General features: G+C 55.8%; 2 protein-coding genes across 4 annotated transcripts; both read left to right on the top strand.

Annotated features, from left to right (window-relative positions):
• The first annotated feature begins 528 nt into the window (after positions 1 to 528).
• LOC309885651 (kynurenine--oxoglutarate transaminase 1-like) lies at positions 529 to 10,039 on the top strand. Of its 3 annotated transcripts, none has more exons than XM_082775853.1 (14): positions 529 to 646; positions 2,186 to 2,307; positions 4,581 to 4,639; positions 5,566 to 5,716; positions 5,992 to 6,141; positions 6,230 to 6,316; positions 6,431 to 6,559; positions 6,816 to 6,936; positions 7,348 to 7,424; positions 7,540 to 7,629; positions 7,720 to 7,906; positions 8,120 to 8,196; positions 8,561 to 8,647; positions 9,043 to 10,039. In XM_082775853.1, the coding sequence occupies exons 2-14, from the start codon at positions 2,224 to 2,226 to the stop codon at positions 9,109 to 9,111; spliced, it is 1,368 nt and encodes a 455-aa protein (XP_082631979.1). In that variant the 5' UTR covers positions 529 to 646; positions 2,186 to 2,223; the 3' UTR covers positions 9,112 to 10,039. The 3 variants fall into 3 exon arrangements, with proteins under 3 accessions (XP_082631979.1, XP_082631980.1, XP_082631981.1); XM_082775854.1 differs by lacking the exon at positions 529 to 646 and adding an exon at positions 2,087 to 2,105; XM_082775855.1 differs by lacking the exons at positions 529 to 646; positions 2,186 to 2,307 and adding an exon at positions 3,312 to 3,437.
• A 476-nt stretch (positions 10,040 to 10,515) lies between these two features.
• On the top strand, positions 10,516 to 15,173 carry SPOUT1 (SPOUT domain containing methyltransferase 1). The gene is made up of 12 exons (XM_082775856.1): positions 10,516 to 10,577; positions 10,684 to 10,726; positions 10,820 to 10,945; positions 11,212 to 11,371; positions 11,730 to 11,819; positions 12,115 to 12,164; positions 12,393 to 12,523; positions 12,942 to 13,014; positions 13,379 to 13,477; positions 14,143 to 14,245; positions 14,400 to 14,547; positions 14,733 to 15,173. The coding sequence occupies exons 1-12, from the start codon at positions 10,542 to 10,544 to the stop codon at positions 14,805 to 14,807; spliced, it is 1,134 nt and encodes a 377-aa protein (XP_082631982.1). The 5' UTR covers positions 10,516 to 10,541; the 3' UTR covers positions 14,808 to 15,173.
• The last annotated feature ends 99 nt before the right edge of the window (positions 15,174 to 15,272 follow it).

Raw genomic sequence — 15,272 nt, forward strand, 5'->3', positions numbered from 1 at the left:
TCTGTCCCCCTGGCCATCCGCAGCCCAGGAGCAGGATGATACTACAGGGTCCTACTTTAGGTTATATCATGGACACTTGGTCATTATCCCCTGATAAACATAATGAAGAAGCCTTCACTTTCTGTATCTTTAAACTGTTCTCTGTAACAACATGAAGCCTGCAGGCTGAAATTTTTCAAAGTGCCCAACTGACATAAAAATTGTTTTTTTCAAAATGACTGAGACCTGCACTCAAAGAGAAACTCACTGCCACTGCCGTGCCAAAGTAATTAGAGCCCTGCCACACTAATTACCCTGTTCCAGGTACAAGGCTCCATCTGAACAACAGGCTGCGTTATTTTCCCAGGTGGCCATGATCCTCTGGCACCTCTGGCTCTGAGCCACTGCAAGAAAGGCACCGGTCCCCCAAAGCCCAATCCTTCCTGGTACTTCAGAGTGACCCGAGAGCTCCTTTTCCCCGGTACCATCTTCTCCACCCGAGTGTTGTAGCTCAATTCCTGCCTTCCTGCAGCTCTCGAGACTCCTCCCAGGAAGTCCTGCTGCAGATGAAGCGTTTTGGTACATGGGGAGACCGGCATGTGTGTGAGGGCAGCCTGGGTGGTCGTGCCGGACTTTTGCAGCGTAATGCAGTGTGGCCCAGCTTGACGTAAGTCGGATTTACCCCCCACTGCCACCCCTGCTGAGGGGCTGCCCCGTGCCAACGCGTGTGCGCTCACTGGCTGCTGCATGCACCCGCGCTCCTGTGGTGCGGTGGGTGCAGGGGGACCCTCATTCCCCAGAGCCCTTCGGGTGCACCCACGAGCGTCCAGGCTGGCCACTGGGGCAGCACTGGGACGGAGGAGATCGCCGGTGAGTGACCGACCGATCCCTGCGGTGACCTTTCGATTGCCTCCTCCAAGATCCTGAGTGCTCCGTCCCGCCTGCCCTGCGCCTTGCAGGGAGCGTAGGTACGGCACGGCCTCAAAACTCAGCCAGGGGAGAAGCTCCCTGAGCCTTTCCCAGGCTTTTTGACTCTCCGGTGGCTGACCCCACTGCAAAACATTGCCCAGGGCTGGGGAGGCGAGGCAGAGCCCCCTGCCCTAGCCCCAGTGCTCCCAAAGGTGGCAGTGCCCCGAGCCCAGCACTCCCTCTAGCTCCTCTAGCAGGAGTCCTGTGCAAACCTCTTAGGCACGCTCCACAGTTTGGTGTAAGCCAGTGAGAAATATTATGCCCTATTTTCCATAAATCATACTGTGTTTTTTTTCCCACCTGGGCAAAGAGACGTAAAACTGGCTGGCTGCTGCTTTTTGCTTTTTAGAAATAACACAAAATGCAAGCAGAGGGGACTCAGCCTGCGCGTAAGGATGGGGAGTGCATCTAGCAGTGCTGGGAACCTACCCATGGGCTGCCCAGCTTCAAACCTGTTTTTTGGTGTGTTTTTTTTTTTTTTTTTCCAGTAAAAGTTGCAGTAAATTAATCTGTAGCTGATGAAAATAAAGGCGCTTGCACCTTCCAGACTCACCCCTTTTATCTAAAGTATCTAACAAAGCAATTTATTTTAGCTTAAATACCATGTGCTTTGGCAGTGCTGCAGAACAGTTGAGGGGACCTGAGGTGAAGGAACAGTCTGCATCAGGCACAGCAATTAATTTGTTTGGGGCCTTAAAGGAAACCTAAACACCAAAATCCATAAGCACATTAACCCCTGAGGCCCCTTGTTTCCCTTGCCAGCCCCGAGAGGCAGGGTGCCCGAGCCGTGAAGCCAAACCACAGCCACATCAGCGAGGAAGGTGAAGGGGAGAAAGGGCAGAAGCAGGAGACATGAGGGAAAAAGCAGGTGGGAAGGTGATGAATGACACCCGATTCCAGAGGATGCCCTCTTGCTGGTGTCTCTACTGCTCCCCCAGTGCAGAGGAAAGCAGTGGTAGTGTGGAACTGGGGGGAGAGGAGGCAGAAGCTGCAGGTGTTGCCCTTGTGATCCTGCTTTCATGCGTGTCATAGGCACAAAGTGCAGCCCCAGCCCTGTTTGACATTGCAGTGACAACACACAAAGTGTCTGGGCTGCCTTTTCCTATCCAGAGGGAAGTAACCACAGCTTTGGGCCTGGACCTGCAGTGTGTCCCCAGGTAAAAGAAACATTTGCTTCGTGCCAGCAGCTTTGGAGCGATTTTCTCATCCCTCTGCTTTGTGTCTGGGGGAAATACAGGTCCGTGCCCACGAGCGTGAGCCAGCAGGAGCCGTGGCATGCTCAGGAGAGCAGGACCATCTCTGCGTCACTTCTTGCTGGAGAGGAATTGCGGCGCTGGATATAGCTCCTGCTCCAGCGAGGTATTGAATGCCCAGCATGACTGCTTCTGGCCCGCAGCCTGCTCCCTGGCTCAGGCCACAGTGGTGTGGAGCTGGGGAACGAGCCTTGGCAGTGGCAGCAGATAGGGCACGTCAGGAAAAGTCACCCTGATGCAATGTCCGCTGCAACCCAATTATTTCCAGGTAGCCTGGTTAAAGGGAACGTCTCACACAAGCAAGAGAATACTCTTTACACAGAGGAAAGCTCATTGTTTGTGGGATTGCCTCATCTGAAGGTGTCTTCTGCTAAAGCCTCTTGGGTTGCAAAATACTTGGAGCACGAATTACCAGCATCCTCCTGGAGGTAGAAACTTGTAGAACAAGGGACTGACGTGCGGTGAGGAGTCAGTGGTAGAGTGCAGAGCACGGTCGTGGCTGCCAAGTTGTCTGCTGGGCAGATTGTGCCTGGAGGAACAGCGTTGGGTTTGGGAGCAGAACAGGCTGACATGGATTTGGGGGCTACGTGGCCCTGAGCCCACGTTGCTCTCCAGCCCAGTGGGCAGCCAACCATGGCAGCGTCACACAGGCTGGGGATGGGACAGAGGGAAGTCAAGAGAAGAAAGGATGTCATTGCCACTTCTGAAAGGGTTGGAGCAAGCAGGGCCCTTCCTCAGAATCGGGAATTTCTAGGCTTATAGCACCCTGCTCCCACTGAGCCACCTTTCAGAGCTGTTACATTCTCTGAGCTGTGGCCAGCAACAACATGAGGGGACAGTGCTGGAGCTGTTAATGTTTAACCTCCAGCTAGCTTTTACTTCCCAAGCCACAAATCCTACTCCCACCACAATCAGCTCAAGCCTCGGGTCTTGCTGACTGTAATGCACATGGACCTGTGCAGAAAAGGCAAAGAAGGGGGCTGGGGGAGATGTGTGGGGCTCCCCTACAGCCGGGGAGGCAGTGACTCCTGCTCACCCTTGGCCGCCTGCCCAGCACCGCAGGGGAGCGCAGAGTCCACCCGCTGCCCTCTGAAACTCAGGATTCCTTGTAATTTATTTGCAAAAATCCCTAGCGAGGGCTGAAGCCGCATAAAAAAAAAATCCAGAGACACAAATCAGTGTTGGGGCAGTACTCAAACGCTGGTACAGCCTCGTGGGAAGGGCAGCGGCAAGCAGGTAAGTGGGGAGTTACCGGTGGGGGGGCACCGTAACCCCACCATCCCGGCACAACAGAGCGCAGACCCTTTCCCCGTACATCCCAGCTCCTCCACACCTCACACCTCGACTGCTTGCGTGTGTTCTCCTCATCCCTGATTGTGTTTTGCTCGCTGTGGGGATGGTCATTTTCTTGGCTCATTGCTTCACAGATGCCCTCCTCCATCCTCACAGGGGCTTTTCTTGGCGCGTTGAGCATCCTTTGTGTCCCATCCCCAGTCCCCTCGCTGTCTGGTTGCCTTCTCTCCTGCTCTGCTGTTACTAAATTCTGCCTCTGTTGCTTTTCATCATCCTCACGATAAATTCCCCAGCAAGCACATCCTCCACATTTCTCCTGCCATGCTCACCAAACGGGAAGGAGGATTTTGCTCGGTGTCCTCCCTGCTGCCCCTCTTCCAACCCCCCCAGCCATGATGCACGTGGACGTAGGCACTGGTCAGGCAAGCAGTCCCTCGGTGTCTCCATGTGCCAGACTGCCGTGTGTGTGCTGTGCTCCCCTCCTGCCTGTACTCAGCTGCTGCCTGGTTTTGGTGTGAATTTTAGGTGCAGAATTTACCAGCATTTAGTTTAGGATCTAGGGCAGCCACGGGCTCCAGCAGGCCAAAGGAGCAAACACCATTTCTGCCGCTCCTCAGGGCGGTGTGGAATAAAAATGTTTGTTCTTTTAGAGAAAGGGGATGTTTTGTGGCCTTTTCAGAGGTCCTTCTGAAAAGAGAGGCTATGGAAAAGCAAAAGCCTGAGTCCTGGGGTTATTGGCCTGGCTGTTAGAGCCTGGCTGAGCTCATTTGACCCACGACTTACTCCAACTGCAAACAAGGTCCAAGGCATTGCTGGTGCCCCGGTGAGGTACCCACACCCCAGTCGTTCAGCTGTTTTCTTTCTGAAACTCGGAAATGAAACATCCTCTGCCAGCTCTCGTCAGTCTGAGCTCTCATTAGATGTGAGAATCTTCTCTCAGAAGCTGCTGTGCCAGCATTGCTGCCCTGGGGTCGGTCAGCAGAGGCGGTGAAGCCTCACAGGAGCTCACACCTTCTGCTGGGGGCACCCCTCCTGCAGTGGGACACCCCCTCTGCCACAAGCTCCAAGCTCGCTTTCTCTTCACAGGCAAAAATGTCAAGGCCAGTGCAAGCTCGGAGGCTGGAGGGAGTCGATAAGAATATCTGGTGAGTTAAGCTGCTACTGGGCAGCCCCTGGTTTACCCCGCGGGTAGATGTGGTTTTGGGCAGCCTAACATCAGACAGAAACCGCTGCGGTTGCACGGCGTGGAGCAGCACCTCGCTCGGCTGCTTTGCATTTGTTCAGGAAACACACCGGGGGAATTTTGTCCCGTGAGGCTTTACACCAGCTCAGCTACGTACCTGCTGCTCGTGCTTTGCAGCATCAGCTCCTCGCTGTCCCGAGGGAAGGCGGTCGGCAGCAGCACCCAGACCTGAGCCGAGCGGTCGCAGCGCGCTTTCTCCAGCTCAGCATCAGCTTCAAGCCCAGCCTTGGGCACTGCCAGCAGGGAGGCAAGCGAAGGGGTGCTGCTAGCTCTGCTCCCAGCCTGCCAGGAGCTGTGCCACTGGGAACGCTGCGTGCTTTAATACAGGTGTTAAATGAGCTTTGCCCTGCTGTGCCTAGCTTCGAGCTACAAAGTGCCAATAAGCCATAATAAGCCATAAGGGTGCAATGAGCACTGAGTTCAGGCTGTCTTACCCCCCGCAGAGGCCTTCACAGTGCCTGGTTGCTAATTTTTCTAGAACTGGCCTCAGCTTGAAAGCCTCCGTGACCTCTCCTCCTCGATCAGGTCTGACCAGAAGTGGTGTGTGGCTTCAGCCATGACCGCACACAACTGCCGTGTCCTTCAAAAAAAAGCTAAAACCCTTCCCAGTGCAATAGTGCCTGGCTTGGTTTTAATTGAAACTGGTCTGAAACGCCCTGTGCCTGCTGCAAGCAGTGAGGATGGGGCAGAAACCAGCCCTGCTGTGGGAGCTGCTCCCCCAGCCGGTGCTGCCCACCCACCTTGCTCCCTGCCAAAGGGATGCCAGCAAGCAGAGCCGGTGCCAGACCCTCTGTCACGCTTGTCCTTCTCTCCCTTCCCTCTCTCCAGGGTGGAATTTGTCAAACTGGCTGCCACCTACTCCACGGTGAACCTGGGCCAGGGCTTCCCCGACTTCCCCCCACCGGACTTTTTGAAGGAAGAGTTCACCAGAGCCTTCAGCGGGGAGAAGCACATGCTGCACCAATACACCCGTGCCTTCGTACGTAGACAGCCCCCCTGCTAGGTGCTACCCCTGAGCCCTGCCCCAGATGGACCAGGGCTTGAACAAGCTCAGGCACCCCGAGCAATGCACACCTCATGTGGGCGCACAGGCCAAAACCCCGTAGCACGAGGCACCCACATATGTGAGACAGAGCCATCGCGACAGGGAAACCCAACACGGGGCACTTGGCTGCCCAGAGCCATCTGAAGGCCTCATCCCTGGTTTGGGAGGCTTCCACCACCCAGTTCTCACCCACTCCTCTCGCCCCACAGGGCCACCCGCCTCTGGTGAAGATCCTAGCCCAGCTCTTTGGGAAGCTGCTCGGACGAGACCTGGATCCTATGACCAACGTGATGGTGACTGTAGGGGCGTACCAGGCCCTCTTCTGCTGCTTCCAGGCTTTCGTTGATGAAGGCGATGAGGTAACCCAGGACCCACCTGTGGCTCTGCACAGCCCTCAGGTAGGTCTGAGCAGGGCCCGGAGGCTGCTGCCATGCCCCTCTCTTCCAGGTGATAATCATTGAGCCCTTCTTCGACTGCTACGAGCCGATGGTGAAAATGGCTGGTGGGACACCCGTGTTCATCCCGCTGAGACCAGTGAGTGGGCCAGAGCGGAGCCGTCGAGGAGGGAAGAGGATTTGTAGCACGGTGAACTCTAAGCAAAGCGCAGAGGCAGCAAAGCAAGCTGAGGTTCTCCTCTGTTCTCTCTAGAAAGCTCCAAAAGATGGAAAATTGATGTCTAGTGCAGACTGGAAGCTGGACCCTGCCGAATTGGCTTCTAAGTTCAGTGAACGGACAAAAGCCATCGTCCTGAACTCACCCAACAACCCTCTGGGCAAGGTAACACCTCTGGCCTTACTGTGGGTAGCCCCAAGAGCAGCTGGGGTGCTACAGCTGGCCCACACGTGGCTGTGGTGTGGCACCAACTCCACCTTCCTGGCACGCAGGTGTGCTCTGCTGGTGTTTTGAGGCCCAATCTCATGTGCCAGCAGTGCTTTTGTCCTGTCCTGGCCCAGGAGATGGTGCAGCCAAGGGTGTGCAGCAGGGCTCAGAAATGCGCCTGCTGTGTCTCAGCCCTGCTCCCTGCCTGCTGCAGGTGTTCAGCCGAGAGGAGCTGGAGCTCATCGCAGACCTGTGCGTGAAGCACGACGTCCTGTGCATCAGCGACGAAGTGTACGAGTGGCTGGTCTATGACGGGAAGGAGCACATCCGCATCGGTATGGAGGAGGGCTTGGCTGAGCCTGGGCGTCTTCTCCAGCTACAGCATCTCCTGGGGAAGCACCTGGGGATTTAATGGGGGACCCCTGGCATGCACGTCTTGCTGCACTTCAAACTCAGCCTCCACACCAGGTCTTAAACTGGAGCCCTGACTTCCAGAACCAGCTGGAGGAAACAGAGCTGGTTTCACAGCGTGAGATCTGGAGCAAAGAACCCTCTGGCTCCAGGGAAACTGGATTTTTGCCCATTCGGTGTAAAACTACCATATTCTGTGTGTCTCTAGTTTTGGGACATCCATTTCAACATGATTTCAGAGGCCTGTTCTTCCTGTTGCAGTAACATGCAGTTACCCCGTTGCAGGGAGCGTGCTGAGCTCTGCCATCAGTGTTTCTCTCTCGTTTCATTGCCAGCCAGCTTGCGAGGGATGTGGGACCGCACGGTGAGCATCGGGAGCGCTGGGAAAACCTTCAGTGTCACCGGGTGGAAGGTGAGCACCCCCACGCAACCCCTCTTTGTCTCCCCATCCCCGTCCCTTTGCAATAAAGCGGAACACGAGGAGGTACCAAAGATTTAGCATCCTCCTCCTCCTCTCCTGGCCACAGGTGGGCTGGACCGTGGGCCCCAACCGGCTGCTGCAGCACATTCGCACCGTGCACCAGAACTCGGTGTACCACTGCGCCACGGCCGCACAGGTAAGGCAGCTCCCTGCCACCAGCCCTGCAATTCCCCAAACCAGCTTTGACCGTCTTCCCACCAGGCTCTGGATCCTCTTCCCCTCGCAGGAAGTCGTGGCTCAGGGTTTCCAGAGGGAGTTTGAGCACTACGGGAAGCCAGACAGCTACTTTGTCCAGATGCCCAAGGAGATGCAGCAGAAGCGAGACCAGCTGGTCCAGAGCCTGGTCGCTGTGGGGATGAAACCCATCGTCCCCGAGGGCACCTACTTCTTGGTGGCGGACATCTCCGAGTTCAGTGAGTTGTGCAGCGGCCGTGTTGCTCAGGCAGGGCCAAGTTTGGGGATCAGCTCAGTCTGGTCCCACCAGCGGGGACAGGAACCTGCACAAACAACATCCAACGAGGGGAGGGACTGCGCCGCATTGCCCAGCTGAGCTCCCAGAGGCCAGGGATTTGGGGCTTGGCTGAGGCACCCGCCCGGCCACAGCCTCTGCACTGCTCCTCCTGCAGAATCCGATGTCCCTGATGTCCCCAACTCTGACGAGCCCTACGACTCCAGATTTGCAAAGTGGATGGTGAAGAACAAGGTAAATGCACCTGCCCCTTTGCACCACGTTTACCACGGCGTGTTTGTGCCCTCCCTGCAGAGCCAGCAGTGGTGGCAACGCCACCAGTGGGCAATGTCCCTGTCCAGACCCATTTTTAGGGTGGAAGAAGCCAGGGCATTGCTTAAGTCCATGGTAGCACCAAGTAGGGCTGGGGCTCTCCTGAGGACGTGCATGGGTCCAGCAGCCCAGGGCCAGGGGCATATTTGGGGTGTCTGTCAGCAGCTGGCCTCAAGCAAGGCAAGCAGAGCACCAAGGGGACTTGTGAGCAGTAGGTGACAGCTTCGTCTATGCTGGGACATGGCCCCAAGGCGCTAACCTCAGCTCCATGCCTTTCCCTCCCCAGGGACTCGCGGCCATCCCTCTCTCTGCTTTCTACTGCGGGCCCCACAAGAACAACTACAACTCTTTCATCCGGTTCTGCTTCGCTAAGGTGAGCCCTGTGGCGAGGTGAGGTTGGGGGTAATAATCAGGGCTGCGTGATGAGACGAATGCCAAGAAGAAACACGCAGAGCCTCGGGCACTAGAGCCCAAGCACGGCACCGCAGCTGGGTCCAGCCAGCCTTAGCCCCTTCTGCAGACACACAAGCGAAGCCGGGGCAGAAGGTGCTGGTGCTGCCCCGTTGGGGTCCCAACTTTCTTGGTCAGGGCAGGGGGTCCCCTGGGTGCACGTTCAGCTGCCCAGGGCACGCTGCCTGCCCCAGATTGGGCTGTGCCCGTGTCACACCAAACACAGAACGAGAACGGGATTTTATTGTGAAAACAGCCCGGTGAGGGGAAGGGGAACATGGCTGGAAGCCACGAACCAAACCTCGGGGGTTTGTTTAGGAGGAAGCCACACTGAAGGCAGCAGATGACATATTGCAAAAATGGAAACTGGAGAAAACGACTCCCTGAAGGCCCTGGGGAGGGAACCAGACTCTCCTTGGTCATCACCCACCACGATCGCTCTTCTTCTTCCTTTGCTTGGCTACAAACTTTGCTACATCCTTATTTTTGTGCCTTCAACCACATTTTTTTTTTTGTCAAACGGGTAAGAGGTTTGCCAGGCCCATGGTTTAAGGGGCTTTTCTGTCACTGTGCAATGAATGCACTGTTTCTTGCAAGAAGCGAGCCTTCTGGTGTGGCTCCGCGTTCAGTATTACTTCTCCTCTTTAAAGACTTTGCTAATCAGTTCTGGGATGCATCCAGCAAAACACGAGGTAAGGACGGCTCCACCACCACATTCTGAAAAGGTCCTTCAGGACCTACCTTCAGGGCCGTGCTGGGGTCAGGGTGCCTCGTCTTGCTCCACATCCCCACTCGTGTACTGCAGGGCTCAGGACAGCGTTTCCACCAGCACCCACATTCCCCACGTGACTGCAGCATCGCTGCCCATCAGCAGGTTGTTTCCCAGGGCCCTGAAAATTGCACACGCAGCGAGGTGTTTCCCGTAATTAGCAATAATTCCTTTGGCTTTTCTGTGCATCTCTGGGGAAGGCGACCACAGGTTCAGGAACCCTCTGCCCTGGACTATTGCTAAGCCTTCCCCGCGCACCCCCACGCTGCCCTTAGGATTTGGTCGGGGCTTGGTGGCACCCCCAGGCTGCAAAACCAAACCCCAGCCTTTGACAAGAGCAGGTGGTGGCCAGGGAGGTAGGGCAGGGCTGCTGCCTGGCTGGTGGGGCAACGCGAGCAGCATTCGGGCAGGTAATTCTAGTGTCGTTCTTGATTTCAGGCTGGATAAGGATGTAAAGTAGAGTCCTCAATCGTGCAAGAGTTACGCGCAACAGAATGCGGGATAAATAGTAGTAGTGGTTAAATTATTAAAGTTGAATTACTGCAATTACTGAAGAGTAAATGTCTCTAATGGTTATGGGGCTGACGCAGATCTCCTGGAGAGCTGAGGGTGCTGCTCTCGCACCCACCCACGGGCAGGTGCTGGGGGACCCACGGCCACCAAAAGCAGGCGAAGAGCTGAGAAATTTAATTATGAGCACAAGCGCACCATCCCCAGCTGCACGGGCTCTTGCTCTAGGCTGTGACACGCCCCACAAGAGCCAAGGATCACCCCACATCCCCTCCAGGCACGCAGAGCCCCTGCAAACGCCCCCAGGCGCGGAGATCCGGATCTAAACCCCTGAGACCCGGAGAAACCGCACAGCTCGTGTCACCCATCCACCCTCGCACCACGGCAGCCCCTGCTTAGCTTGGCAGGCCGCGCAGGCGATTTAAACCCCCCTCCTACCCCCGCCCCTTTGCCCGGCCATTGGCTCGCGCGACGCTCCGCCCCGCCCACTTGGTGCGGGCAGCGGCCAATCACGGCGGGGCCCGGCAGCGCGCACAAGATGGCGGACGGCGGCGCGGCCAAGCGGCCCCGAGAGGTGAGGGGGGGGGCGGCGCTGAGGGGAGCCCCGGGGAGCCCCGAGGGGAACCCGGCGGCCCCAAAACGGCCCCAAAACAGCCCAAAAACGGCTCCTGTCTCCGCAGGTTGTGGAGAGGAATGTGGACTGGCGGCGCTGGAAGCAGGAGAGTAAGGCTGGGGCCGGGCAGGGGTTGGGGGTCCCGGCTCTCGGCGCTCGCCGCTGACGGCTCGGGGGGGGGCGGGGGTTTTTGTGCGCCTCAGGGAAGGCGGAGAAGAAGAAATGGAAGGAGCTGAAGCTGCTGAAGAAGCTGGAGAAGCAGCGCATGAGGGAGCTGGCGGAGAAGCAGGCGGAGCAAGCGCGGGAGGAGGAGCAGAAGGAGGACAGAGGTGAGGGGCTGGGGGGCTGACAGCCCAGGGAGCTGCCAGACAGGGGACGTTTGTCCCCATAGATCTGCTCGTAGCCAGCCCACGGGCACAATCACAACGCAACGGGCACCGCACGACTGGCCTTTATTACCAGAAAACCCCTAATTAAAATCTGAGAAGCGGAGGTTGCGTTGTTCTGCCCCGTCTCCTGCAGCTGAAGCACACGCAGTGCTGTGGGTGCAGCCGGCAGGCCCTGCGCGGCCCCCATCCCCTCGCCCTGTTTGCAGGGAGGCACCACACGCTGAGCGTGGCCCTGCCCGGCTCCATCCTGAACAACGCTCAGTCGCTGGAGCTGCGCACCTACCTCGCCGGACAGATTGCCCGAGCCTGTGCCATCTTCTGCGTGGATGAGATCGTGGTGTTCGACGAGTATGGGGAAGATGCAAAGTAAGGACGAGCTGTTTTGTGCTGTTTCTTCTGTGTTTTCTGTTCCTTTATTTAGCTGAGACCAGGAAAGAATGGTGTGTAGCTCAAGCAAGGGTTTGAATTTCCCATAGACAGCAGCATTACAGGGAGCCCTGCACTGGGCACAGGTGTTCACTTAACTGCCGTGGAATTTAGGATCATTTATGACAGCAGGGGGAGAACAAAGCAGCAGGAAAAGGTTTCCTAGTGCTTTTAGGGTTGATAGGGAAGCTGCTTCTATTCACAGATTAAGGAGAAATAGTCAGATCTCCAGAAGACCAAGACTTTGTTGCTTTGCAGTCCCATACTGAGTTTACAGACTGTTCTCTTTCTCTTCCAGGAGTGTGGAGGGGGAATTTGAAGGAATTGGAAAGAAAGACAAGGCTTGCGTGCAGCTGGCTCGGATCCTGCAGTACCTGGAGTGCCCTCAGTAAGTCTACTGCAGTCGGACTGTGTCAGATGAGTATTAGAACTAGCTCCCAGCTGGTGATTTGCATGGGTACCTCATGGTGTGGGCTCCAGAAGCAATATAAACTCTGTTTATATTGCATGATTATGCATGAACACGGGATCTGATTGTTTCACGTCTAATTCAGGAGTTTAACTGATAGAACAGCAGGGACTTGGGAGAGTTAATCATACCCTGTACTCAGCTCCTGTAGAGTCAGTACAGAGCTAGAGCTGAGGCCCAACTGTTTTCATATTTAAATCTTCTCTGATAATAGGTACTTGAGGAAATCCTTTTTCCCAAAACACGGAGATCTGCAGTTTGCAGGTAATGATTCGGTTGCCTCTATCCCACGCTGTTGGCTCCCCCTTCCTCAGCTCTGGCTCTCATTTTGCATGGGATGCACAGAGCTTAAAAACTTTTCCCCACCTTAGAGTGGGGATGAGGTGCTGTGCTCCACTGGACCACAGAGGGAGGGGCAGCAGAGCAGCTGTGCTTCCACATGTTCCTGCAGTTTGTGCCCTGTCCTTACCTGTTCCTTTCCTGCTGTTCCAGGGCTCCTCAACCCCCTGGACAGCCCTCACCACATGCGGATGGATGAGGACTCAGAGTACCGAGAAGGCGTGGTGTTGGACCGGCCAAGTAAGCCAGGCAGAGGCTCTTTTGTCAACTGTGGGATGAGGAAGGTACGTCTGTGGGTGAAACAACTCACCCTGTCGCTGGTAGATCTGAAGCAGGCGTGGTGGGTACAAGCACTGCTCGGCTTCTGAGCATCCTGCTTCACAGCAGGCTGGCACGGGGGTTAGTGCTGGTGCTGTCCTGTCCCTTCTGGCCTGTTAATGTTTGTAACTTCCCGAGTTCTGGCCTGCCCACCCAGCACCTCACTGCTTTGCTGCTGAGTTTGAATCTTTGAGCAGCAAAGTCTCAGGCTGCTGACGCAACCACGCCTGCTCTGCGTGGCATGCAACACAGCCCCTGATTGCAGAGCTCCTCATTCCAGCTCCAGGCCAGAATAGGCCCCCCCTTCTTCAGAGCATTCCCTCCCTCCCCACCTTCCCCAGTACCTCCAGACTGTCTTGACACTGCTGGTGACTGTCCCTGCAGGAGGTACAGATCGACAGACAGCTGCAGCCTGGGCTGCGAGTGACGGTGCGCCTGCAGGAACCACAGAATCCAGGTAATCTGCTGCTACGTTAGCACCTGCAGACCTTACTCCTGCTGGAGGTAGTCCTTCTGTATGGCAGCCTTCAGATTACTAACATTTGAAGATAGCCAACAGCTCCACGTTCTCTTCACTACACACACAGAGTAGTAACACGCTTACACAGCCCCCTAGTGCATTGGAAGGACCTGTCAGCTCTTTGGCCAGCAGTAAATAGCCCAAACATGCTCACACTTTCCAGAACACACTCAAAAGGGAGGCTCGTGGTTGTGCAGTGAGTCGGTGCCTTGCCACAGGAGAAACCTCAGCATGTGGCTGGTCAAGTTCAGCTCTCAACAGGACCTCATGGGGGTTGTTAATCTCTTTGCTTCCCTTTCAGAAGCAAAAGTGCGGAAGGGCATCGTGGTGTCTTCACACCACCCTCGGACGGTGTCAGGCTTGTACTGGGGCTACAGTGTCCGCCTCGCCTCCTGCCTCAGTAAGTATTTGGAGGCATTTTCTGCTTTCTGCTGTGCAGAAGGAGCTTTATTCCACCTGGGCTTCCACACCAGTTTCAGGCTGCACATCTGTAACATGTTAACGTGTTATTTAAAATTCTAGTTTTGTCTCACAGGCAGCAAACACCCTATGCAGCTAGCAGTCACAGAACAGTCAAATTTGAGGGATAAAGCTACAGCTGTGAATTGCCCCACTCACCCACCAGTGCTTGGCCCTCTACTTTCACACTCACCGTTTTTCCAAATGCATGCACCGCAGCAGCTGACGAGAGCTGGTACTTTCCATCTCCATTTGTGATAACTCCCTCCCATTCATTCACATCTAAGCCTGCAGTGACTTTTGAGTGCAAGAGCCCTGCAAAATCCTTTGCCACTGTCATCTGAGAGACTGTATCTCCTAGGAAAATCATATTTTGATTTTCCATGGCTCCTGGTACCTGTCTGAGGTGATGCAGCTGAGTGCCAGGAGATTCCTGCAGCAAGGGAATTAGGCAGAAAGAGGGATCAGTCTTCTGATGCATTAGTGGTGCTGGAAATCAATTAATTCTGCTGCCACAAGTCACCTGTGGAGTGTCTGAACCTGCCCAGAAGGCAGCACAGGTGAGGAGCCCCATGCTGATAACCACGAGCTGTGTTTGTTTCCCAGGTGCTGTCTTTTCGGAGTGTCCGTTCAAGGAAGGCTACGATCTCTCCATTGGGACCTCAGAGCGGGGCAGTTCTGTGGACCAGGTCACTCTGCCCTCCTTCAGGTTTGTCACCCACATCTGCAGCCCCACTCAGAGCCCCCAGTGGGGCCTGGTTCAAGGCACACAAGAAAAAAAAAAAAAAAGCTCCTAACACCTGCCTCAGTATGATGGTTTGAGCTGTTCTCCCTTCTAACCCTGTCCCTGCGCTGTCCCCTAGGCACGCCCTTGTTGTGTTTGGAGGTCTTCAGGGCTTAGAAGCTGGAGTTGATGCAGATGCAAACCTGGAGGTCACTGACCCAAGCCTTTTGTTCGACTTCTACCTGAACACTTGTCCCAGCCAAGGCAGCCGAACCATCCGAACAGAGGTAGGGCAGGTGGCTCGTGGTGCAGCGGGTGTGGTGCCTGTGCACACAGAGCAGCGCTGCCTTCCTCTGGCAGTGACACGTACAGCCAGTGTAATTCCCCCAGCAATGCCTCAAACAGCCCCTGGCTTGCCCAGGGGTCCCTTGCCAAGGAGGGCAGCTCTGAGTGCTGCACGGCTCTGTTCCAGGAAGCGCTGCTGATCTCTCTGTCTGCACTGAGACCTCGCATCGAGGAGGCTGTGAAGACACCCACTGACAGCTGAGGGAAGGAAAGCCACCGACCTTGTCCTCCACTTTGGACTGCCTCAAGGAAGAGCCTTTTGCTATTCAGACGCAGGGAAGCTCTGCCAGGCTCCTGGAGCGATAAGCCTGGGGGAAGCTGCAGACACCTGGCCAAAGCTGGCAGCGCTGCTCAACCAAGTGTCTGGCTTCTGCTGGGACCAGCAAGTCTGGGCCCTTCCACACCTGCAGCATCCAGCCAAGAGCAGGTCACTGCCTTGCAGCAGCCTGGGACAAGCTTAGCAGCAAACTGAGTCTCGGCAATTCAGATGTCTCAGGTGGGGAATAAAACAGTACCAAACCTCAGCTGCCTTGAAGTCTGCATGTGAATATTTTGTGACAAAGACGGGCACTCAGTGCCCTTGCAGCCCTGTGGCCTTCAGCCTTGAAGGAAGTAATTTAATCCTTACCCTTATGCAGCTGTTCCCATCATACAGCTAGCCTGCCTC

This window comes from Aythya marila (genome assembly GCF_965140915.1).
Source record: "Aythya marila genome assembly, chromosome: 19".
Lineage (NCBI taxonomy): Eukaryota > Metazoa > Chordata > Aves > Anseriformes > Anatidae > Aythya > Aythya marila.